The 24,880-nt window shown below is 40.5% G+C and overlaps 1 protein-coding gene across 3 annotated transcripts; it reads right to left on the reverse strand.

Annotated features, from left to right (window-relative positions):
• Positions 1–359: 359 nt before the first annotated feature.
• LOC129821383 (CREB3 regulatory factor-like) lies at positions 360–24,499 on the reverse strand. Of its 3 annotated transcripts, none has more exons than XM_055879030.1 (9): positions 24,365–24,499; positions 18,484–18,673; positions 17,783–17,842; positions 16,281–17,514; positions 14,797–14,991; positions 11,451–11,640; positions 10,060–10,133; positions 9,062–9,181; positions 360–8,809 (listed from the first exon to the last, which is right to left on the reverse strand). In XM_055879030.1, the coding sequence occupies exons 2-9, from the start codon at positions 18,490–18,492 to the stop codon at positions 8,691–8,693; spliced, it is 2,001 nt and encodes a 666-aa protein (XP_055735005.1). In that variant the 5' UTR covers positions 18,493–18,673; positions 24,365–24,499; the 3' UTR covers positions 360–8,690. The 3 variants fall into 3 exon arrangements, with proteins under 3 accessions (XP_055735005.1, XP_055734996.1, XP_055734988.1); XM_055879021.1 differs by having other exon boundaries at positions 16,296–17,514; positions 17,783–17,908; XM_055879013.1 differs by having other exon boundaries at positions 17,783–17,908.
• Positions 24,500–24,880: the final 381 nt, after the last annotated feature.

A 24,880-nucleotide genomic window follows, 5' to 3' on the forward strand; every position in this document is an offset into this window, starting at 1 on the left:
AGATCTGAGATGATACTGGCATTCATCCAAGACAAGAAATACGAAAAATAAATATACACGAGGCAACATAACAGTGGCAGAAAAAAGAAATGTGAATCACAATGCAAAGTGAAGCTGCCAGGCTATTTGAACTTGTTTGTCAGTACAGTAGGTCAGTCAGCCCACAGAACTAGAATGTGATTATATTTCTATGATTCAGCCTCTGTAACATCAATGCTTATGCAATAACATGTTATGGCAGATGTCTGGACTGAATTTCAACTATGCAAGACATACTGTAGGTCATGAATGTGCGTCAGTGTCAATCATACAATTAAACTAATAGCCTACACAAAACAATAGTAAAACATGGAGGCAAATTGTGGTTTCTAAATGTTTTTATTATTCTTTTTATATTAAAATCAATAGTAGATTTAGACTATCATGGTTACAAGCAAAACTGGGTTGTGGCTAGACGGAGTACAGCTACAGACCAAAAGTGACATGTTCGAGTCGCAATAGGGACAACTGTAGCATTTTAGCTAACCCTTACCCTAACAGAATTCTCCTTACCTGCTACGTTACGTCACTTCTGTCCGTAGCTGTACTCTATCTAACCAAAGCCGCAAAACTGTTGTACAAACTCTGAGCTGAGTTGGTACCTGTGAGAAAAAGGATTTTAAAAAATTACAAATAAAATACAAAAAAAAAGAGGCACAATTTCACAAGCAGACCCATTTTACAATCAATTTTTTTTTTAACTAGGCAAGTCAGTTAAGAACAAATTCTTATTTAAAATGACGGCCTACCGGGGAACACTGCGCTGTTCAGGGGCAGAACGACAGATTTTTTACCTTGTCAGCTCGGGGATTCGATCCAGCAACCTTTCAGTTACTGGCCCAACACTAAATACTAGGCTACCTGCCAGTTCACAACTGAACCTAGCCTAAATCACATCTGTACATTTTCAAGGCTCATTATCCATAACAGTTCTCCAACTAATTGTGCCTCCAAAAAAAATAAAAAAAATAAGAGAGTACGACAAAAGTATAAACCCAGAACAACATTTAAAAACACATATGACAACTGTCAAGATAATGTATTTGAACAAGCATTTGAACTACAAATATACATTGCTAACAGGATCTATTAGTTACTGTTAGTTTCAGCAAGATATACTTCTGCAGATTTTCTTATGAATATCACCAAGAGATCTATTACAGAGAACTTAGCAATGACATACAGCCTTCCTACTGTGACAAATATTCTACACTTGGGGAGTACACACACTACTACATGCTAAATTATCAATTTAAATACCATACAACATCAGAAGCATTACATCAAGGGCAGGAATTGTGTCCTTTTTAGAATGGGTTTTTAATAGAACTCATCAAGAGTTGTAAGGATCTTCAAAAATAATTTGGAGTTAACCTTACAAAAACCACAAATAAATGTTAGGTACATTTCCCTCTCACTCCATGCATTTGGCAAGTTTGGAAGGAAATGTATATCATTGCAGTGTGAATATGATGTGCTTATGGTGTTTGGAAAGAGGGTTATACCCTTTTTGTCAGCGGCATTGGTAATCATTGAATTGGTCTGCATGCGTCACATGCAGGAGTACATACCTCAACACCTCAGTGCAGGGATGAGAGATCTCTGCCCAGCAGCCCTAGCGACTCTAACCGATCTCTATGCCTTTCCTGAAGTAAAAATAATCCTATTAAAAGCACCACCACCGGCCAATCCACTTCAATCAAATTCAAACATGGTCGTCGGTGACCATTACTGAGGACAAGGCCTTATTGGCACTGATACCTCAGTGGCTAGTGCAGGTCTTAAAGCAAATCAGTCACTGTCCAAAGAAGTTCTCTGGGAACTGGTAAAAAGAGTTGCAACGCTCCCAAGCAGCGTGCAAACATGGCAACAGGAGCCGAGTGGCAGCTCTTGAGTGAGCTCAAGTACGTCTGAGATTCAGCACCATGGCTGGTGAGTGGTGACTCCTATCAGCTGTTTGCATTGTTTGTTTAAAACTCACTCTCCAATTAGTGCTCCCTTCAACCTTAGGTGATATAAAAGGGAACTGTGCGGTGGCACCACTTTGGAGAAAATTGGGGAAATCAAGGAAACTGATTATGTGCAGAGGCCCACCACTTCAAGATGATCATCGCTTTAAGTGTTATACAGGGGTTGCCCTGTTTAAAACCTTGCCTACCTCGGTCTCTAGTGAAAAATATTTATGCAGAGGTTTGTTTCCTGGAGCTCCATGGTTAATATAGATCTAAGGTTTACAATGCAAACCTCAGTGTGTCATTAAGAGTTATTTCAAACCGTATTTGTTCATTGAAGAACGGCTGCTAAAGGCCACCTGCTTGTATGCGCCACTGCTCCAGGTAAAGTGCAACCCAGCCGTTTGTGGAACAGTAGAAAATGATGAACAAAGAGGCACAATTATCTTGATAATTTGTGAGGGGACACAATAGGTTAGAAAAGGTTGGACATCGTCTTTGCAAAGCAGATCTACCGGTTCTATATAAAAAAATAAATCAATGGTGGACGCTCTGGGTCTGCTAAATGTATTTCAGCAAGAACGTATAGCTCGCTGCAGTATAATGAATATCTAAAATAATTTCTGTAGGTAAAGTCATTTCTTTAGGTTAAAAGTAAATATAATAAATGGTATGGCAAGTCGGAAAGTACAAAAAGCACCAAGAAAAAGAAAATCTACAAATTCAAACATGTGCAACAACAGATTTAAAACATAAATACCAAAGAAATAATAAAAGATTCACAGAAATAAGGACGACAAAGTTCCTCTGACTCATGAGCACTCTTTGGATAGTCTCTCTCACCCAGTGTTACACTAGGATATTTTTGAGTATGAACACATCCTTATATTGAATTGAATCCTTCGAAGGAAGACTACATTCAACCTACAAGAAAACTGTCTGAGGCAAAGCAGCAACAATTTTCATAAGTACATGAGATCACCACTCTACACTGTTAAAACACCAGACAGAGTAAATGTCAGAATTCTTAGCATCGTGGGCAGAAAGATAGTAAATCTTGTATCCATACAAAACTTCCAAGACTTTGAAGGGTGTAGATCAAGTTTGGATTATTTTATTTTTTTGTAAGGCACCTGGTTTAGCAGGCATTGTATTAAAAATAATGTTTGACATTTTGTAAAACCAAGTGCAATGTGGGTATGCTTCTGTTTGTACTATTTGTTGTCATAACAGTGGGTAAGCAATGGAAAATAGTTTGGTCTGAATATATTGATCAACATCCAAAACAAAATCTCTTTGCGCTCATTCTTTTATGTTGAAATATCTTGAATACAGTCCTCGAGACGTACAAAATCCTTGGACTCAGGGTGAAGATGCACCCATTGCTAGTAAATGTTTTTACCAATAAACAAATACATTAGATGAGTGAGATTCATGCACGATGTTCATTCCCTATGAAATATTCGCTGCATGTATTTATCAAACAATATATTACATAAAAATGGTTATACTACATAAGGCATAGAACCTTGGAGTATGAGGATTTCTACAAGCAATAGGGGAAGTTGAGCAAGTTATGACATGAAACGAGGCTTTTCGAAATGCTTCTGCAATACTTAAGCATTGAAGAAAAGTTAAAATACAACCCATGACAATTTGCTATAAAAGTGTTGAATTTCTATAGACACTGTGGGTGTAGGGCAAAAGGTATATGTAATGACAGAATGCATTTTACAGGGTCCTTTAAAATGACAGTTTAAAACAAAAAACACAAAAGCATTCCACTGGTTAGATAAGATGGAAAGAAGAGCATGTCAATTTACCAGTGTTCGACAAGACAGGCCTTTCTCCGTTACACACGCATGGCTCCTCCATTTCAGAGGAAATACCTCCACTCAATCCCCACCTGCCTTTTACCACTAGGAACAACTCCATAGGGTTATGGAGAAAGAGTAAATATCTTTGTAGAACGTCAAATAAAATGCTCTGCTCAGACACAGCTGAAAACGAAAGAAACACTGTCTTACTGACACGAGTAAGACCTGCATAGTGCACCATTTAAGAACATTGTCATCACACACTACAAACCACTACATACAAAAGCAAGCCAAAATCGTATCAGGAATTGAAGAAAAAAAACAAAGGGGACAAGACACGCTTGCCGCCTCCTCTCTAGTCTACTGTAGCCATTTGGAACAAATCGAGGATGGTCACATTCGCATTGTGATCTAACTGTTGGATAATGCTGCCATTAGACATATATAGACTTAGCAGAAGGTTGACTCAAATGGGATCATTTGTTAGAAAATAAAAAGGTCTATGTAATGTATCATAAACGATACATTTGTTTCATACATTAAACATTTCGGAATGACCAACCATAGATGACCAGCAGCATGGTAAAACCCAGGTTGGATCAAAACTATAAAGCAAAATTATTTCCCTTTTGAAAAATACACTTTTGTATGTTTAAACGTGTTAAGAGTATAAAGAAAAGCAAATCTAGGAAAAATATTTCTACTTACAAGTCCATTGGCCATTGACTATTCTTATCCATCGCACCATTTTGTTTTACATTGACGCACACAATATTATTGAACTGCAGAAATAAATCGCAACATTTTGATTACATAAATATATTTTCCTTTGATTTAATATTTCGTTACATATATTTCTGATAGAAGAATGGTCGTTACCCTGATTCGCTGCAGAAAAGACCATAATGGATTCAATTATCAGACGAGAGTAGCACATAATTACACTATCTATTAGCTTAATATCTGTTTATATATGTTTGATGTCAATAGAGCAGAAGGAATATTTACTGGCTTTGAATGACAACCACTTCCTTGACTGTTAAAATGCCACAGAGTCTCCTGGCTAGAATGTAAAGTTGCACAGCTTGCGCCCATCATGTTAAATGTGAAAACACGCGTGGAAACACCCCTGATGCTGGAATCAGCTACTCACAGCACTCTTTCTAGATAGATGTTTTACTAGCATCTTACATAACATCAATACCCCTCGCTCAACCTCACTTGCCATCAATGATCCCAATGGAGAGGCCATCGTTGATTTGATCATATCACCAGGTTGGAGATCTTGGTTGTAGACTACAATATTGGCTGAGATCGGTTTCCACAGCAACACTGCTGTGCAATTGAACCAACTATTGGCCATCTTACGTGAATGGATGGGTGTTTGAAAAGGCAAAAAGTATCCGGATTACATCTCCACCACAAATTACTTGCCATACAGTACATTGATAGTTTTCCTTCTGAGGCACTCACAAAAGGACATGGGCCTTTGTGAGTACCTCAGTCTCCCCCTCAAGTTACAAGTACAAATTACAAAAGAAAATTATAACAATATAACTCTGGCAAATGCCCAGAAGAAATGTGTCTACACTGTACATCAACCTGAAGAAAAACCCAAAGCAGAATTTGTTTTTCCATAGGAAATCTCTACTGAAGGCAAATTAATTCATGACGTTAGACTCAGAGTCATTCAAAACATAGGGGCCTTATAACCAAAATGTTGATTGCCCTCTTAAGACCTCCCCAACACACTGTCCTGATCAGGTTACAGAAGTCAAGCACTCACTGCAGCATTCAAACAAGGTCGGTTTAGCAGCAAATGGAAGGAAAAAAATATTTACTTTTTGTTTGTATTTTCCTTTTTTTCTTTTAACAAAGTGCTTTCTCTTTCCATACACGTAATATATAATATACTATACAAATATAATATTTCGAAGATACATTTCAGCTTAATCTATTTACAAAATGAAACACTACAAAAACAAACCATGGATGGTATATAGAGAATCTTGACTACACTAACAAAGTAGAATAAGATATTTTATTATAAACATAAAGTATCATTCTATTTTCCCCCCTTTTAATTCAAATCGTGAGTTAATCAGTCTATGGCGTGCAGTGTGGGAGACCTGCTTTGCAGAACAATAACATTGTCCCTCTACAGCAAACGAAAGGCATGTTCAGGTAATGTAAGAACTAAAATAAGATGCTCACTGGATAAAATAAAACATTTTCAATTAAAACATGCCTTTTTTCCCAGCATAGGGACAATGGTACTGTTCCGCAGGGAGGGTTTGCAGCTGTGCCAGTTTGATTAAATTTAGCCTTAAAAATCACCATATTCTCTTGGAATTAGAAAACCTAGTCTTTCAAATTGAGAAGATCGACAAGTTGCAGCAGCAAAGAGAGACGCGTGAGCTAAAAGCATTCCCTCTCTAAAAGCTGCTCGTCTCATTTCGTCTGGGCTGAGATTTTAACAGGTTAATAAGACTACAATTGCAAGTACTCAATTGAGAATCATCATCCATACATTTTCTACCAATCTTCCCCGTGACAGTGCAACGGAGCAGCTTTGTGTCAAGAACCGAGGCTGAGGGCACAAAGAAACCAGAACGACGTCCATGATATTCAACCACTTACTTTCAGAACGCCTAAAAAACTATACCGTCTTCACAAAAAACAGAGGAACCCTTCCTTATCTTATGCAGAGTCACACTCCAGAAATGTATATCTCTCGCTCAAATGAAATACCTGCACACCAACAGAAAAAGGTCAAGGCAAATATTACAAAAATATTTTTTTTCTTTCTTTGTCCCCCTCCTCTCCAAAGTTTCTCTGAATGTGAGGATAGACCTTAGAAATGTGTCATGCGTATTAAACGTATCAATTTGAAAAAGTGGCAATCCATAATAGATAGATATACGTGTACTGTATGCATGAATGGACAGTACTATAAATACACAACATAAATCACGTAATGTCAATGATGTATGTGTATCCATCTCACCTACATATATGATACAAGTTATATACCTTTTGGTTATTTGTGATTGACGTTTTGACAGGCAAAATTAAAAAAACATTATCCAAATTGCGCTCCATCCCTTTTCTACTTTGTGCCAAAGCACAATAAAAAGAGGTGGGAGTAGTAACTTCAGGAATCTATCAAAATGGTTCCAAGTAATCTACTTGAGAAGCCAACTGACAGAGCAAGAGCCTTTTAGAAAATGTTAATGAATGCTTCTTTCAGGACATAAATTGGACCCAAGCGAATTTCACAGTTCAATGAAAATCCCTGACCCTACCACATTTCCTACATTCAATACGGTGTCAGATAAGCTGTGCAAAACCTTACTTTATCGGGCTAGTCACCGTTTTTGTTGCATGTGTCTTTGGTACAAAAAAAACGAATCAAAATATATAGTGTGCAAATATTTTGAAATTCTATACGAATATTTTTTTTTAAACCCCTCCCATTCCTCCCAAGTACCGATAACCAAAGTAAATGTTTGTCAGAGCCATCTTATAATACAATGCACAGACTCTGTGGCATATATCTACATGTTCCATGTTCATATGTACATTCAGAATATTTTTTAAAGAGCAGAAATACATTACAAACCCACACCTTGACGTTCCCTGCACCATGTTCTGCTCTCCCTCATTGTAAAATGGTCCACTATCCTTCAACCTCTGGGAGTTTTTGTAATCATCTCACTTTAAATACAAGGCACAATGAATAGTACTCTTATCAAATACAAATATGAACACCCCAAACTAAGGAATTTTGAACTTTTAGCACTCTCATCCCTACTTCGCAAGAAGACAATGGCATTTTCATTTGAAGACACTTCAAACAAAGTGTATATAGAAAGAGAAAATTGATTGTTGTAATCACATCATCTAGCTCATAGTCAGACGACTTAGGTTCTTAGCCATGAATATAGTGGCCTTCTGCTCAAGTCCATTCGAAAGATCTTCTCAACTGCAAAAACACAGGACATTGGAACAGAACAATCAGCCTAAATCGCAAACCAACCTCCCTCACTGCATTCATGTCCTAAATGTGTAACCCCCAAACATTTACTATTTTTTAGAATCATTTCGTCAAAATATACTATTTCTTTTCTTAATATTCGTAGTATTTCAGGTGCTTCTGTGTTTTTGTTGCCTTATGATGTGGTTTGCAGGTTGACATGTATAGGGTTACATTTTTTCCTCCTATGTAAATACCTTGGTACAAGAATGGGAAAGCAGACAACTGGCATCAATAGGTATTAGTTGTTCCTAACAGTATACACTATGGAATACCCAGTGGCTGTTCTTCACTGGGAACAGTTCAATAAGGTGACATAATAACAAGGCAGCTGATTAAAGGACATGAGATTGACAGGAGAATATTTATATTGAATATCTCCTGTCGGCTCACTCTAAATAGAACTGCATCCTGTGTTGGCGTTCCCACTCTGGTACGCAGACATGAAACGGGTCGTTTGAACGCTACAGGAAATGGCTACAGCAAGAACTGATGATCATTCTGTTTTGCTTCACTTCTCAACATAAAACATTTCAGGAGGTATCGTTTCATATATTGGCTTTGAATTCGCAACACTGTGGCTCGTGAAGATCACTAGCCACTTACAACAAATGGCAAGTAACAGACTACTAAGTGCAGAGATAGCTACTAGTTTCATTTCTGTACATGCGCATTGTGTGAATACATACATTTGAAGCTATGGTATATGTATGTCTTCCCACTCAGCATTGGGAATGCGTTTGCGGATGGAATGGGCATGCAGAGGGTGTGCCGTTACAGTGTGGGACAAGAATGGTGCGGGATGGCTTGGAGTGTGCCATCACCAGGCCTCTCTACAGGGCCTGTCTACACTCTAGATGTGGGTACGCGCAGCCCGACCAGACCTCCGGTGGGATCGCCCTTGCCAGTGTTCTCCAGGATCTGGTTCACAAAGTCAGAAGTCTCCCCGGCAACTGGGGACTTCACTGCAGAAAGAAACGTTTATAGTGTGCTGGTTATTTAGCTGCTTTTAACAGCCATTGTTAAAACTGTGTTTGGGCTCAAAACTCTCTGCAATCTTGATCAAATGCCAACTACCCAGAATATACTCAATAAGCTCAGGTTAGCTAAGGACGAGAGAGTGTCTGTGCCTCATTTCATGGCCATTTACTGAAAACAACCTACTGCACACTATATTTCTGTTGCTACTTACGAAATACAAATCCTCCTCATCTTACCAAGGGTTTCTTCGATGAGTTTGTCCAACGTTTCAGTCATGCTTGTTCCCTTGTCGCAGATATCCTGCACTCTGTTCACCATCTCTTCCTTTATGGTGTTGATGACAAACAGAAGCCGATCTGAAAAAATAGATAAATAAATAAATTACATTTTTTCATTTTAAAAAGAGAGGTTGGCAAAAAGTCTTCCTTACCTAAACCTCAAGGACATATTCCAGCCTACCAATCACACAATGTACAAAACTGAAGAGGGAAATTGACAGTGAGAAAAGTATATTATTCAACATAACTGCTAAACCTATAAGGCGTTCACTCAGTGCTCTAGAATTTAGTGAAAAGCGGGTAAATTCAAGAGGGTGCTACTAAATTAACGTCTAAACCTAGGTTTCTTTAGCCTATATCATTATGAGTCACACAATGAATCATTAGATATTTCCCTACAATATTACAACCTTAATAGGCTTGTACTTAACAGTGTTGATTAAATAAGAACGTTTGTTTGTGACCATTGCTAATTTAGATGGCGCAGCTCTTGGTTTTATCTCCTCCATATTTCGGTGTTGGGAGGTGGTAAAATTAGGATGCGTTTACGCGCTTTGGACCAATCAAAATCAACTCGATACTCTAGTAACTTCATCTCCAGATCCGTGGATTTCTATTCCTCTAACTCGGGTCAATCAATGTTGAGAGGGGTTGTTTTTATTGCAATTAAAAAAAGGGAAAGAGTCAGAAAATCACAATGAACCTCAACTGGCTAGGTTAGGTTCCGTCTCTCACAGTTGAAGTGTACTTATGATAAAAATTACAGACCTCTACATGCTTTGTAAGCAGGAAAACCTGCAAAATCGGCAGTGTATCAAATACTTGTTCTCCCCACTGTATATGGTAGAGACATAGGGTTTGAACTACCGTTTTCTGCTGCAATTCTTTACTGAATTGCATTTTTCATAAACATTGAATTAAATAATAATTTTATGGACGAACACCCTAAAACATACCATATTCTGTGCCCAGACCCCACAGCTTGACTTTATTGGCCTCATACTGAGCCTTCTTCTTCAGCCGACAGGCCCTGAAAAGAGAGACAAACAAGTGGTTTAAAGGCGTAGTAGCATTAGTGGTGGTGGTAGTTAGTGGTGGTGGTGGTAGTAGTGGTGGTGTGTATCAAAGTTAACAAAGCAGAAAGGGATGGTTCTTGAGAGGGAGCATTGAACATATATAGTGGAGTCCAAAATTACTGATACCCTTGATAGAGATGAGCAAAAATGACTGTACATAAAAAAAATATTCAAATACAGATATTGTATGTTAAAACAATTGGGAAATGATTTTATACTAATACAAATCCTCAGAATCTTTACTTAAAAAAAAGAAGAAAAAAAAGTAATAATTGACTTTCTCAAAGTTAGACACCCTTTAATTCAATAACTTTCAATACCTACACCTTACGAGAATAACGGCACTGAGCCTTTTAAATATATTGTTTTATGAGTTGGAAAACACATTGGCAGGGATCTTAGACCATTCCTCCATACAGAATCTTTCCAAATCCTTGATGGCACATCATGTGTTCGCTAACAGATCACGTGACTTCCATCTACTGAGAGATTGGACAATACACTCTTTGAAATGGAAACTGACAGTAAAAACACAATTTCTCAACACAGAGGTTGAAACATTCATAACCGATGAACACTACAAACGTACAAATTAATTTGCAATTTCGTTAGAAAATAGAATGTCTAGGTTGCACAATAATATCGCTAATCGCTAATATTTGATATCACCACTGGGTTTCAAGGTTTGAGAATCCACCTCAGGAAGCCCCTGTTGCAGCCCTATTGCAAAATGTTGATGTTATGGCCAATTAACCATTGCTTGATGTGCACTTGGGGTTATAGTCTTGCTGGAAGATCCACTTGTGGCAAAGTTTCAGCCTCCTGGCTCAAAATCCACAAAGAAATGGTTAATAGGCCACAAAACTGTGGTTTGAATTGAAGAGGGCAGTCCATAAGCGCAAACAAAGGATATCAAGGATCTGGAAAGAATCTGTATGGAGCAATGGTCTAAGATCCCTCCCAATGTGTTCCCCAACCCATAAAACATTATGGTCACGAGGTGAGGTATTGAAAACAGGTGTCAATTTTTACCCCTACCTTTTAGAAGAAAAAAAATTGTACCTGTTAAACCAATTCTCTTTGTCTAAGCAATTGTATTAGTATAAAATAATATAAATTCCCCCCAAAAATGTACATACAATATAGCTCGGTAGTTGAATGTTTTATTTTATACAGACATTTTTGCTCATCTTCATCAAGGGTGTCAAATTTCAGACCCCGCTGTAACTGAGTGTTGAACATATGCAGGTTGAAAGGTGAGAATCCAGTACCTGGAGGCCAGTTTGTTCTTCTCCTTGCGGGAGCGAGGGCGGGCTGTGATGGGCAGCTCGCTGACCGGGGTCAGGTCGCTGATCACCTTGTTGAGCTTACGCAACTCGTTACCGATCTGCAGCAGCTTCCGAGGGTTAGGGGTTAGGTCCTCCACGTCCGTCCGCCGAGACTTCTTCAGATTGTACTTCCCTATTCACATAGCCAATCACCGAGCCGGTTAACCACTGAGACATTTCTCCTTTGACAGCAGGGACAGTCAGATGCATTTGTATCCAAATGGATTCATCCAAAACCCATGAATGTACATTATTAATAATGGAACAGCCATGTTACAAGTATATACTGTGATCTACTGTAATTCATTATGAATCATGTGGCTTTGATCAGGTACAACTGTAAATGTGAGAATTCATACTTCAATAGGTAGTTTGTGGTGTGTGCTTCTATTCTGAACCAAAATATAAGCGCAACATGTAAAGTATTTGGAGCGATGTTTCATGAGCTGAAATAAAAGATCCCTGAAATGTTCCATACGCACAAAAAAACTTTCTTTAAAATGTTGTGCGCACAACATTTTTTATATCTTTTATATCTCTGTGAGCATTTCTCCTTTGCCAAGATATTCCATCCACCTGACAGGTGTAGCATATCAATAAGCTGATTAAACCACCTGATTATTACACAGGTGCACCTTGTGCTGTGGACACTAAAGGCCACTAAAATGTTCAGTTTTGTCACACAACACAATGCCACAGACATCTCAAGATCTGAGGGAGCGTGAAATTGGCATGCTGACTGCAGGAATGTCCACCAGAGGTGTTGCCAGATAGAGAAATTAACATTAAATTGCCATAGGCCGCCTCCAACATTATTTTAGAGAATTTGGCAGTACGTCCAACTGGCCTCACAACCGCAGACCACTTGTAACCGTGCCAGCCCAGGACCTCCACATCCGGCTTCTTCACCTGCGGGATGGTTTGAGACCAGCCACCTGGACAGTGATGAAACTGTGGGTTTGCACAAGCAAAGAACTTCTGCACAAACTGTCAGAAACCGTCTCAGGGACACACATCTGCATGCTCGTCATCCTAACCAGAGTCTTGACCTGACTGCAGTCCAGCGTCGTAACCAACTTCAGTGGGCAAATGCTCACCTTCGATGGCCACTGGCACACTGGAAAAGTGCCAATGCCAATAGGCGGAAAAAAGGCCTCGATGATATAAAAATCTGTGAAACTCAATCAGCCTTCATTAAAGGAAGGAGTATTCATAACCATATACGATTAGTTTTAGATATTTTAGATTACAGTGAGATCATAGAAGATGATGGCTTTATATTGTTTAGATTTTTTTTTAAAGGCTTTTGACACTTTAGAGCACAACTTTGTATTTAGAACTGTACTTTTGGGTTCGGGGAGAATTTCTGTAGTGATAAAGATGATATATAATGACATTAGCAGTTCGCTAAATATGAGTAATGGAACCTCCTCGTTTGTCTATTGCTAGAGGATTTAGGCAGAGTTGTCCAATATCTCCTCTTATTTATTTTAGCCAGATTTACTAGCTGTATTTCTTAACAAATCTGAGAATTTAAAAGGGATCCGCTGAGTTTTTTTGAGGTGCAGAGTAGGTGAACAGATGATCTCCGCATGTGGAGATCCCACCGTGAAACATGGAGAGGGTGGTGTGATGGTGCTTTGCTGGTGACACTAAGTGATTTAGGTAGAATTCAAGGCACACTTAACCAGCATGGCTATCGCTGCAGAATGCTGTGGTACGCCATCCCATCTGGTTTGCGCTTAGTGGGACAATCATTTCTTTAGGACAATGACCCAACACACCTCCAGGCTGTGTAAAGGCTATTTGACAAAGAAGGAGTGATGGAGTGCTGCATCAGATGACCTGGCATCCACAATCACCTCACCTCAAGCCAATTGAGATGGTTTGGGATGAGTTGGACGACTGAGTGAAGGAAAAGCAGCCAACAAGTGCTCAACATATGTGAAAACTCCTCCAAGACTGTTGGAAAAGCATTCCAGGTGAAGGTGGTTGGGAGAATGCCAAGAGTGTGCAAAGCTGTCATCAAGGCAAAGGTTGGCCACTTTGAAGAATCTTAAATATATTTTTATTTGTTTAACACTTTTTTGGTTACTCCATGATTCCATGTGTTATTTCATAGTTTTGAAGTCTTCACTATTATTCTACAATGTAGAAAAGAGTAAAAATAAAGAAAAACCCCTTGAATGGGGGGGTGTGTCCAAACCGTTGACTGGTAATGTAAATTTCACCAGCAAATTTCACTTTTCTGGAAAAACATTGATTTGGAATAATAGTTATTAAAATTAATAGGAAAACAATTTTCAAAAGGCCTTTGGTTTGACAACGGTTTTCATTTTGTATGTGATTTGTTAGACAACACTGGGGAGTTTCTGCCGTTTGAGGAGTTCATTGGTAAATTTCAGGTTAATATTACTCAGAGAGAATATATGAAGGTTTGCAAAGCAATTCCACTTCCTTGGACTTACTAAGAACACTTTGTTATATTATGAGGTTGTTCTTTTCCAAGTTTACAAATTAATGACTTGAACCTTTTGGATAAAAAAACTTCAACAATAAGTGGATACGATTAGTAGTTAATTAAGTAATTTTTGGTGATTATAATTCAATATATAGCTATGGAAGTTACCAACCCATGCTATGGTCAAAAGTGACTACCTTTTACCTTAATTGACCAGTTATCCCAAAAGTTAGACACTCATTTTAAAATATACCGTTAATGATTTCTAGCCATAAGCTACGGACAACAAACACAATTTTATCAATGGCAATTTGAATGCACAAAGATACCATGATGAGATCATGAGGTCCATTGTCATGCCATTCATCACCTCATGTTTCAGCATGATAATGCATGGGCCCATGTCGCAAGGATCTGTACAGAATTCCTAGAAGCTGAAAATGTCACAGCTCTTCCGTGGCCTGCATACTCACCAGACATGTCACCCATTGAGCATATTTGGGATGATCAGGTTTGACGTGCACGTCAGTGTGTTCCAGTTCCCGACAATATCCAGCAACTTCACACAGCCATTGAAGAGGAGTGGAACAACATTCCACAATCAACAGCCTGATCAACTCTACGCAAAAGAGGAGTGCCGCGCTGCATCTGGTCACACCAGATACTGACTGGTTTTCTGATTCACGGCCCTTTCCTTATATGAACTGTAACTTAGTCAAATCCTTGAAATTCCTGCATGTTGCATTTATATATTTTTTCAGTGCACATGTGACCACTGACCAGTATGAGTGTGTGTCTTTATGAGAGAGATAAAGTTGTGTGTCTCACCGTGGTGTGGGCCGTTCCTCTGGTAGAGGTTGCTGGGCAGGGTCTGTCTGTCCCACTCAGAGGGCTTGAGCATGCGCTCCTGCTTGGAGGGGGTGAGCTGCTCGCTGTACTCCCAGAAGTAGCGGCGTTTGCCCCTCTTCCTGGAGATCCCTGCTGTCAGCCCCTTCACGTCCCCCACTGTGTCATTGTCACATCCTGATCACAACAGACAGGACAGGGATAAGGGAGAGAGAGGCGGGGGAACAACACAAGAAAGAAAGATCAGAAAGAAAAGATTAGAGGGGATAAGGGTGAGGATGAGAAAAGTGCATAGAGCTTCAGTTGATCACTTATAAAACAGTATAAATAAACCATTGAGCCTGATGATCATACTGTCCCAATCGCATAGGGAATTCCGACTCGAGAAAGCATGCACTTTTCTTTCCATGTGTATACTGACCCTGAACTTAAGCAGGAGAATAGCATGATATTCACCCGCTATACGTTTTGGGGTGGAGATCAAAGAAATTAAGGTGTGTCTACAAATATGCCGTATTCTGACCTTGACTAAATTCCTATTCTGACCTTGACTTAATTCCTACATAATTCCACCACCTGTACGCGCAATGAAATTATGAACTTGTCGGTTCCAAGAGGAACACATTTTTTCTCTTCTCCCCCCCGATAGAAATAACTGTAATTTACAAATTGATAAGCACTTTTGACTGCTGGGGGTTTGCAAAAATATGTTAGGAATATTGCTATCAACAGAATATAAAAAATCTACAATAGAGCAAATGACACTCATTGGAGCAAATTACTCACTCTGCAGTATCTAAAAGGTTTTGAAAAAACACCCGTGAACAGACTGCTGGCAAGCTTCCTTGACTTGGACATTTTTGCCAACACAAAGGCTAACCTTTGATTAACCAGCTACATAGCATACTGAAAATGTGTTTGAGTCACCCTTCTAGCTAAAAGGCTGTTAAGAGTTTACACTTCCTCTTCCAATTATAATGTGGGGAGGTCAAAATAATGAAAAACTATCTACCAAATCTATTTATTTAAAAATGTTGATTACTTCTCCTTGCCATTTTCATTCACAAGACATGTGAAGGAAAAAAAAGAAAGAAGTTTGCTAACGTACGATGGGGGTCCCTGGGTCGCCAGTTTGCCTGGGGGGGGGGTCCCTGGACAAGAAAAGGTTGAAATCCCCTGCTTTACAATACAGAATGACTCACTGTAACACAATGGGCCAGATCAAGGATTTCCAACAGGGAACAAGTGAACCTATCACAAATGTTATTTTAATAAAACATTTCCCGGCCTTCAGCTACAAAGAGATTCCCATCAAGAAATATAGGTGATGTTTTCTTTACAGGGAGCTGACATTTGTAATATACCCGCTGTTCTGAAGTGGGCACCTTCAGCGACTAACTTTACTTCACATGAAAAACAAAAAATGGTTACTATAATTTAAGGTGCATAGACATTGAAATGACTACCTGATACATGGCTACCTGGCTCGGAGAAGGTGTCACTCATGTCGTCATCTTTATCGCCCTCATAATCATCATCCTCCTCATCATCATCATCCTCATCATCATCATCGTTCTCAGAGAGCTCATGCTCGCTGCCGAAACCCTCATCATGATCTTCATCCAGCTCCACCCCCTCGGCATCTTCTTCATCCTCCATCTCCCCCACCTCTTCTTCTTCTTCCTCCTCCTCCATCTCAGTGAGGGTTTTCCCAGCCAGCCTGGCTCGGGTTAGGAACAGGGAGTAGTTGTGCTCCTCTTCCTTCTTCTTGTCAGAGACTGGGTCAGGTCCCAGGGCACTCCCACTGGCAGTCAGCAGAGTCTCGCTGGCCTTGGCCCCAGCCACAGGGTAGCGGAGGATGGGGGGCACAGCTCCAGATGTGCCCACTGAGGCGGGGGGCATCTCCCGGCAAGGCAGCTCTTCTCTCTTCTCATAGGCCAGGATGCTGGCAGAGGCAGAGGCTGCAGTAGCAGCCACAGGGGCAGCACAGCCAGATGTGGAGGCCACCTCAGGGGGCTTGCTGGGGTACGGGGAGTGGTCTTCAGACTCAATCTGATGGGAGGCCATGGGCATGTCGACTAGGGGTCGGCGAGGCATGCTGACGCGAACCGTGGCCTTGCGCACATAGTCGTTGCAGTGGTGGCCCAGAGCAGCCATCTTGCTGGGACCCTGGGCCTTGGACATAGTCTCTGTGGTGGAGGGGACAGGCCAAGTGGCGCTCAGGGAACCCTCTGCAAAGTCACCCAGGGGGTCCCTGACCAGGTTGGAGCAGGAGGCGGAGAACGAGGGGCCCGGGCGGGCGGCCATCTTCTTGCCCAGGGAGAGAGGGGGGAGGGAGGTGTGCTGCTTCTGGCCCCCCATCAGCAGATCAGGGTGGTAAAGCGTGTCACACACAGGTGGTTGCGAGTCCTCGCTGTTGAGCTGGGCCAAGGTGGGGGTCTGGCCAATCACCTCCTCGTCCTGGTAGGGGCTGGAGAAGTCATCCAGGCCTGCCTCCTTGGTGCCCCAGATGTCACAGCTGGTAAAGCGGGTGTACTTGGTCATGTCCTCCCAGTACGTATCCCACTGCTCAAAGTTAGAGCTGTAGTCCGGGTCACTGTCCACCAGTTCCAAGAGGTACTCCCCACACTCCATCTCCTTGTAATCCCCCACTGTGAAGTGATCACCTTTAGGGCTTTGGCGATTCGTCATATCTCTATCCTGGGGAGGAAAGGGAAGTATAGAGATAAAAAGCTACATTAAAATGTATGTTATTGTCTTATTCTTTGACAGATGTGTGATAAGGCTAAGTATGCAACCATATTCACTCAACAATATTGTGTGTGTAAATAAAGAGATGTTACACCTTTATAATTGTATTGCCATAGCGGGTTGTGTTCTCTACTAGGCCACCTCTCTATCCTGATTCTATGTGAGCTCTGTAAACTGTGATCTTGCCCGGAGGCCGCTTTGCATGGAGAACACTTACCAGTTCGTACATGAAGTCTGGGTCTGTGTTACTCGCCAACAGGTCCGTGCTGGTTAGTGCCTGGTCAGCAAAAGTATAATTTTGAAAGAAATCCCCAAAGGGAAGATCCATTCCACTGATGCTGGGCTAAGGATAAATAAACATTCCAAACTATTGAAAAGGTGCACAGAGATGACTAGTCATAGTTTAAAAAAGAGGCCATCGGTTTTTAGGCTTTACAAACAACGGAGTAACACAAGCTTATATTTTAGGTACTGATGGGGTATGACAGTTCATGAGGCATTTATAAATGTATATTCTTCAAGAATCAGTGGGTATGTACATAGTACCACTTTAAACATTTAGTTAAGCATGGGGAGTAACAATGAATATACAACATTTATGGTGTTGTGTAAGCCAGGATGAATGTGGGAATGTTCCCATGAACGTTCCCATGACCAACGTGGGAACTCGCCGTATATCATCCACTGTGTAATTGCAGGGCAACTAGGCCTAGGTCTGTCAGTTTTAAGCTACAGACTCAGGAAAACAATGTGTGAACATTTGAGATACATCGTTATGGATAAAGGTAATCAACTGTCCAGCAACCTAGTTGTTTTTGCTGAAGAGGTTGTTTGTGCTGAAAGTTGGTCAATTGTAAGATAACGGCGAGACCAGTGACTAAAGTTGGACCACTTCTAAAGAACCCTCCCTTCCATTACCTGAGGCATCGCCGAGCACCGATCTCTGTTCCTTATGGTGAATTATTCTTCCACCTCGTGTCCCAGTCGTCTTTGGATGATATCAACAACCAGTAGAAAAATAGATGGGTTAAGCAACAAAGTCTTCTTTATTGTGGAAAACTCAGTGACTCATGTAAGTCTCGCCTTCTTCTCTTCTGATCCCTGGTGTCTGGAGCGATATGAGAGAACACAGGGGGAATGGAAGGGTTAAATTGGTAAGATATGACATATGTTTGCACATTTCACTACTTCACCTTCATACTAGGTAGACTTGGCAGCATATGGCACGCCTACAATCTCATATGCAATAATGTAACTTCGCCTACAAGCTGAGATTCTGTGCAGATCGTCAAACACTGCTTCTGAAAGTGCCTGTCAAGACCGGCTGTTCATTTAAATCGGAACACAGCCTACTTCCATCAACTCTAGTGTGAGCGAGCTTAACTCACGACCGCGTTGGTGACGCTCAGTGCAAACTGTGGGCCCTTTCATGCTTGTCCATGTAAAGGAGACCTTGTCGAAGCCGAGTGACGTTGCAGACATTGTCCGGTTGCAGCCTTTCGGATCCAGAAAATGAGTTTGATGCGAAACAGAATGAGCTTTGAACCAACACGGTGTCTAGGCTATTTTTAAATGATTCTAGCTAGCTACCTTTACCCACTGCCTACTAAAAGTCACAAACAGAGGGAGCAGAATCACTGGGTGCCGTTTGCATAACAAATCATGAGAAATATGCTGGGGAGAGCAGGCACTGTGCTGGCCAGCTGCAACACCAAGCAAAACAATCCAGCTCCTTAAAAAAATGTTTGATTCAAATTAAGCAAAATATGTTTTGCCAACATATCCCGGAGAAGATTGAATGTCTCTGCTGTAAGTAACCAAGAAGCTTGATCTTGACATCGAGCCACTTAGTAAGTTAGCAAACCAAATGCATAGCTGAAGCCCTGAGCTGGATATAATTTATTTGACATACATCTTAGATTTCTTATAGTTATACTTAACTTATAATTAAGCACGCAGGTGCCTCAGCGCCCAAAATACCCCGGTATAAACGGTATATCGCCCAAGCCTAGCGGATGACGTCATTTCCTCCTGGTGTGCGTATCATCTGTCTGCTTTTGCATACATCTCAGCCCGCAAAAGAAGAAGAAAAAAACTCCCCCTCCCCAAGCCAGCTAGCACACTTTAGGAGTGAACAGAGTCGTGATATGCCACGCAAAGGAAAACTTTGGAGCCATCTGTATGAGTGCAGTCCTGGTCCTGCGAAAATCCACCCACCCGTTAGAGCAACTCATATGACGGCGATTGTGTTTTGGGAGGCACTGTGGGGAAGCCCCTGCAGCAATCGGCTGATGCCATGCAAAACTGCCTGCCTGGTTACTGCACTGAACTGCCATTTTAATATCTTTGTCCTCTCTACACAGGCATCCCCCTGGAAGTTAAACACACTGCATGATGTATTGCCTTCTGCGACCATTTGTAAAATCCACGCTACAGAGTAAGTCTCTCTCTTATGTTTATGATTGACCACTCACTTCCTAGTCAGATTTCTGATGATTGGTTTCTGTTGACGGCCGAATAAGGAACTGAAAGAAAAGCGAAAGGGCAGAAATAATAGCAGAATTCAGACAAACTACTATGTGCCACACACCCTGTATTGACAGCAGTGTATTCCATTTAGATTAGGGTAGGCTACATGTTTTAGCCTTTTGGGTGCATGAATTAACATTTTGAAACTAGATATCACCAGAGACTAAAGCACAATGGCATCTTCATTATGCTAAGCACACAGGTGGACAGGTTAAGTCAGTTTACTATGGGCACTAAACTGATATGGGTCACAATGGATGGCACCAGCTGTTCCTGATGAACACAACTTCACTCTACATTGGCTGGCTTCAAAGGTCTCTCAACACAATTGGAAAGGAATTAAGCCCTTCAAGGCCTTAGGAAACATGAGCCCACCTTTACAATCTGATTGTGTGGGATAAAAGAGACAGCCACACTCCTGTACCAACTATAAGGTGGAAGGATCTCACTCACAGGCACACAAACATCAACATCAGTGTTTTCCCTATATTAATTTGGCAGCAGCAGGCAAAAAATAACATTGAGATCTTAAAATGTTTTCAGAATAAATGACTAAAACCAGATAAAAAGTATGTAGAAAATCTATTTTTAAATAAGATCATATTTGAGAACTACACTGAACAAAAATATAACGTAACTTGTAAAGTGTTAGTCCCATGTTTCACAAGCTGAAAAGATGAAAAGATCCCCGAAATGTTCTATACGCACAAAAAGCTTTTCTCAAAAATGATGTGTACACATTTGTTTACATCCCTGTTTGTGAGTCTTTCTCCTTTGCCAAGATAATCCATCCACCTAACAGGTGTGGCATATCAAGAAGATGATTAAACAGCATGATCATTACACAGGTGCACCCTGTGCTGAGGACAATTAAATGCCACTCTACAATGTGAAGTTGTGTTACAACACAATACCACAGATGTCTCAAGTTGAGAGAGTTTGCGTTTGGCATGCTGACTGCAAGAACGTCCACCAGAACTGTTGCCAGAGAATTTAATGTTCATTTCTCTACCATAAGCTGCCTCCAATGTCATTTTAGAGAATTTGGCAGTACATCCAACCGGCCTCACAACCGCAGACCATGTGTATAGTGTCGTGTGGGCGAGCGGTTTGCTGATGTCAACGTTGTGAAAAGAGTGGTCCATGGTGGTGGGGTTAAGGTATGGGAAGGCATAAGCTACAGAAAACAAACGCAATTGCATTTTATCAATGGCAATTTCAATGCACAGAGATATCTTGATGAGATCCTGAGGCCCATTGTTATGCCATTCATCTGCCGTCATCACCTCCTGATAATGCACTGCCCCATGTCGCAAGGACCTGTACACAAATCCTGGAAGCTAAAAATGTCCCAGTTCTTCCATGGCCTGCATACTCACTAGACATGTCACCCATTGAGCATGTTTGGGATGCTCTGGATCGACAGCATGTTCCAATTCCCGCCAATATCCAGCAACTTCGCACAGCCATTATAGGGGAATGGGACAACATTCCACAATCAACAGCCTGATCAACTCTACGCCAACGAGATGTCGCGCTGCATGAGGCAATGGTGGTGACACCAGATACTGACTGGTTCTGATCCACGCCCCTATCTTTTTTTTATTAAGTATCTTAAAATCCATCCATTTGGGCTTAATTTATTTATTTCAATTGCCTGATTTCCTTATACGAACTGTAACTCAGTAAAATCGTATAAATTGTGGCATGTTGCGGTATAATTTTTTGTTCAGTATAACAACCAAAATAAAAACTAGACAGTAAGGGAAAATCTTAAATTCCCAAAATGTAATGGCATTGGGCCCCTATTGATTTTGTTATGTTTGAGTCACTAATTGCAGGAAATTAACTTTAAAAACAGCAAACATTTTGTTCAAGAAGAGGGCCTCTAAAATTGTAAGTGTTAGACCACGCCATTGGCCATGTCCATTAACCCCCGCACGGTAACTTTGCCACCTATGTCGATAAAAAAATATATAGGGGAAACACTGAACATAACACTATTCTCAGAAAGGGAAAATCATAGGGCACATCAAATCAAATCTTATTTGTCAAATGCCCTGAATAAAACAGTTGTAGACCTTAGAGTGAAATGCATGTGACATCATACGAATGCGCTCTCATAGTTCACCCTGTTTTAGACTGATAGATACAACAGTTTGATACCTGCCTACAAGGCCAACTCAGGATGCTGCAAAGTTTCATTGCCTGCTTTCATACCAGTATCCAGTAATCTGACACCACATAAAACAACTAATATGTACTATACTACCTAGACCATGTTAAGAATACCTCACATTCGGTTCTTGATGGCCACGCCATTTTCATAACTGACATGTCACAGGATGAATCTAACTGTAAAGCAGACAAGCTGTTATCTCTGTGGCCTCAACGTGAAACCTGGTCGTACTCTGTGGCTTTGCTTGTCAACAGGAAGAACCGATCATATATACCCTGACTATTTGCATTACCCCCCCCTCTTTTCCACCTATGCTACTCTCTGTTATCATCATCTATGCACATTGACTCTGTACCAGTACCCCCCTGTATATAGTCTCGCTATTGTTATTTTACTGCTGCTCTTTAATTACTTGTTATTTTATTTCTTACACATATTTTTTAACTGCATTGTTGGTTAGGGGCTCGTAAGTAACAATTTCACTGTTGTATTCGGTGCATGTGACTAATAAAAGTGTATTTCATATAGGCATATTGAAATATGCTTTCTTTTTAGGGCCAGGATAGGAGTATTCTAGAAACACAGGGTCCTCCCCTGTGCCCCTTTGCCGTGCACAAAAAAATATAGAACTAGCACTGCTACATATGTCCAAGTTTCATATTATTCTGCTAATATTGAAGGTAATATTTAAGGTGAGCAAAGCTCCAAGGCAAAAATGTGTGTGGTATTCTCAGCATGCATCGCATTCTGCATCAAATTTGTAACGCTGGCCACCCCTATGTTTATGGTGGAAAATCGATCACATACGCAGAAATTGGCTAAAAGTATTCACATCTATCACCTATAAACTAGATTTAGGCCCCGATTGCTGTCTAGCGTTACAGGCGATGAGGACCTAGCTACACAGCATAATGAATACCTAGGCAAAATCTGACTTTCAGAGAGGCATATGGCCAAATATATATATATATATATATATTAATATACCGGCTTGTAGATAAATAAACCGTAAAAAATACAATAACTAATCAACTGAATTAATATATTTTTTTAGGCTGACCCACTAACATTCTACACCGACCCTGACACAAACAAATGCAACGTCAAACCAACGTACTACTTGGGCCAACGCCCACGCAATCCTACAGTCCTATTGGTCAAAACGCAGTCATAGCCCGCCTTAAAATATGCGCGATTGGTCGACATTGATGCCAATCGTAGGAGGTACTTCAGAGAAAAACATAGCCCATCTCAATATAACTAGGTTGAGACAGAAAACAAACAATTCAAAGGCTTGTTTGTGTGGCCTAAATAGCTAATTAAATACATGCAAAATAACCCCATGACAGGTAGAATTCGAATAGGGGATAATTTTACAGAAGTCTATGTTATCCTCTTATTATAACCTTACAGAAGACACGCATGTCTAGCTTTGTCATATAGTCAATATAACAAACACGCGACACGGAGATTTCGGTAACTGAACAAAACTAGCTCGCTAAGCATTGACGACTGTCCGGACTAGTTGACTCCTTCAAATCCCCGAAATGCCAATCTGTCAACTGTTGTATTTTTTCCTCTACTCAGTTTACCTAGAATGTTCTCGATCTCTCTCTAGCAGCATACTGGTTGTGGTTGGGGGGAGGGGAGGGGGGGCGTGTACCCTGAGAGGATTTTGATGTGTGTTGATTTTAGTTGACCAATACATGTATTAAATTGGGGAATGCCTGATTGGCAGCACCTGGCTTCAACATCGTCATGATTAATCAAGTTTACACTTTTAATCTTGTAAACACCAAAAAATATTTTGTAAAATAAAGCTCTTGTAACGAGCTACAATGCTCCTGCACATATAGTACCTATTCGTGATTTAATTTTTTTTTCAAATAGGTAAGCGGTTTTAGTTCACCAGGATTTCACACGAAACAAGCTAAATCTTGTTCCCTACCAACTACAGTATGGCCTCCGTCCCGCCCCTCTCACAGCAGCAGATACAACTAGCTAACGTTAGCTTACCAAGAGGTGAGAAGCATCCAGCGAAAAAACATGATGCACAAAGTTTTCAAATGGTTTGAAAAACGTTCAACTCACCGTTAGAAACCCCATGTGAAAGTTTTGTGTCGTGTTTCGCTTCGTGTTTAATCCTATCTGAGCAATATTAAAGCCATTTCAATGGAGTCCACGCTGCCTTCCTCTTGCATTTGTTTTGTTTATCTTCTTCCTGACGGGTTCCTGGAAAGCGCGTGACTTGCTAGTCATGTGGTCCTTCACGGACCAATCGCAGCAAGGCTTTAGGATTGACCCAAAACATTGTACATACATTACAGTAGGCTACTGCACACCATGAATAGCATTGCACACACTTCATATGCTATAATACAGTTATCCAGACATTTTTATTATATTTTTTCCAAAAGCACCAGGTTACAGTTATTTGGCAAGAAACCCAAGTCTTGTTTCCTAAGGATTCACAAATGAAAGACTATAAATACCATCTTTTATTAGATTTGCCATAATACTATCTCTTATGTACTGTGATTTGACTATTGTTACCTCTTGGGGAAAATCACACAGACTAGGTTAACTTCACATAAACATACAAATACA

Source organism: Salvelinus fontinalis, chromosome 2 (assembly GCF_029448725.1).
Source record: "Salvelinus fontinalis isolate EN_2023a chromosome 2, ASM2944872v1, whole genome shotgun sequence".
Taxonomy (NCBI): Eukaryota; Metazoa; Chordata; class Actinopteri; order Salmoniformes; family Salmonidae; genus Salvelinus; species Salvelinus fontinalis.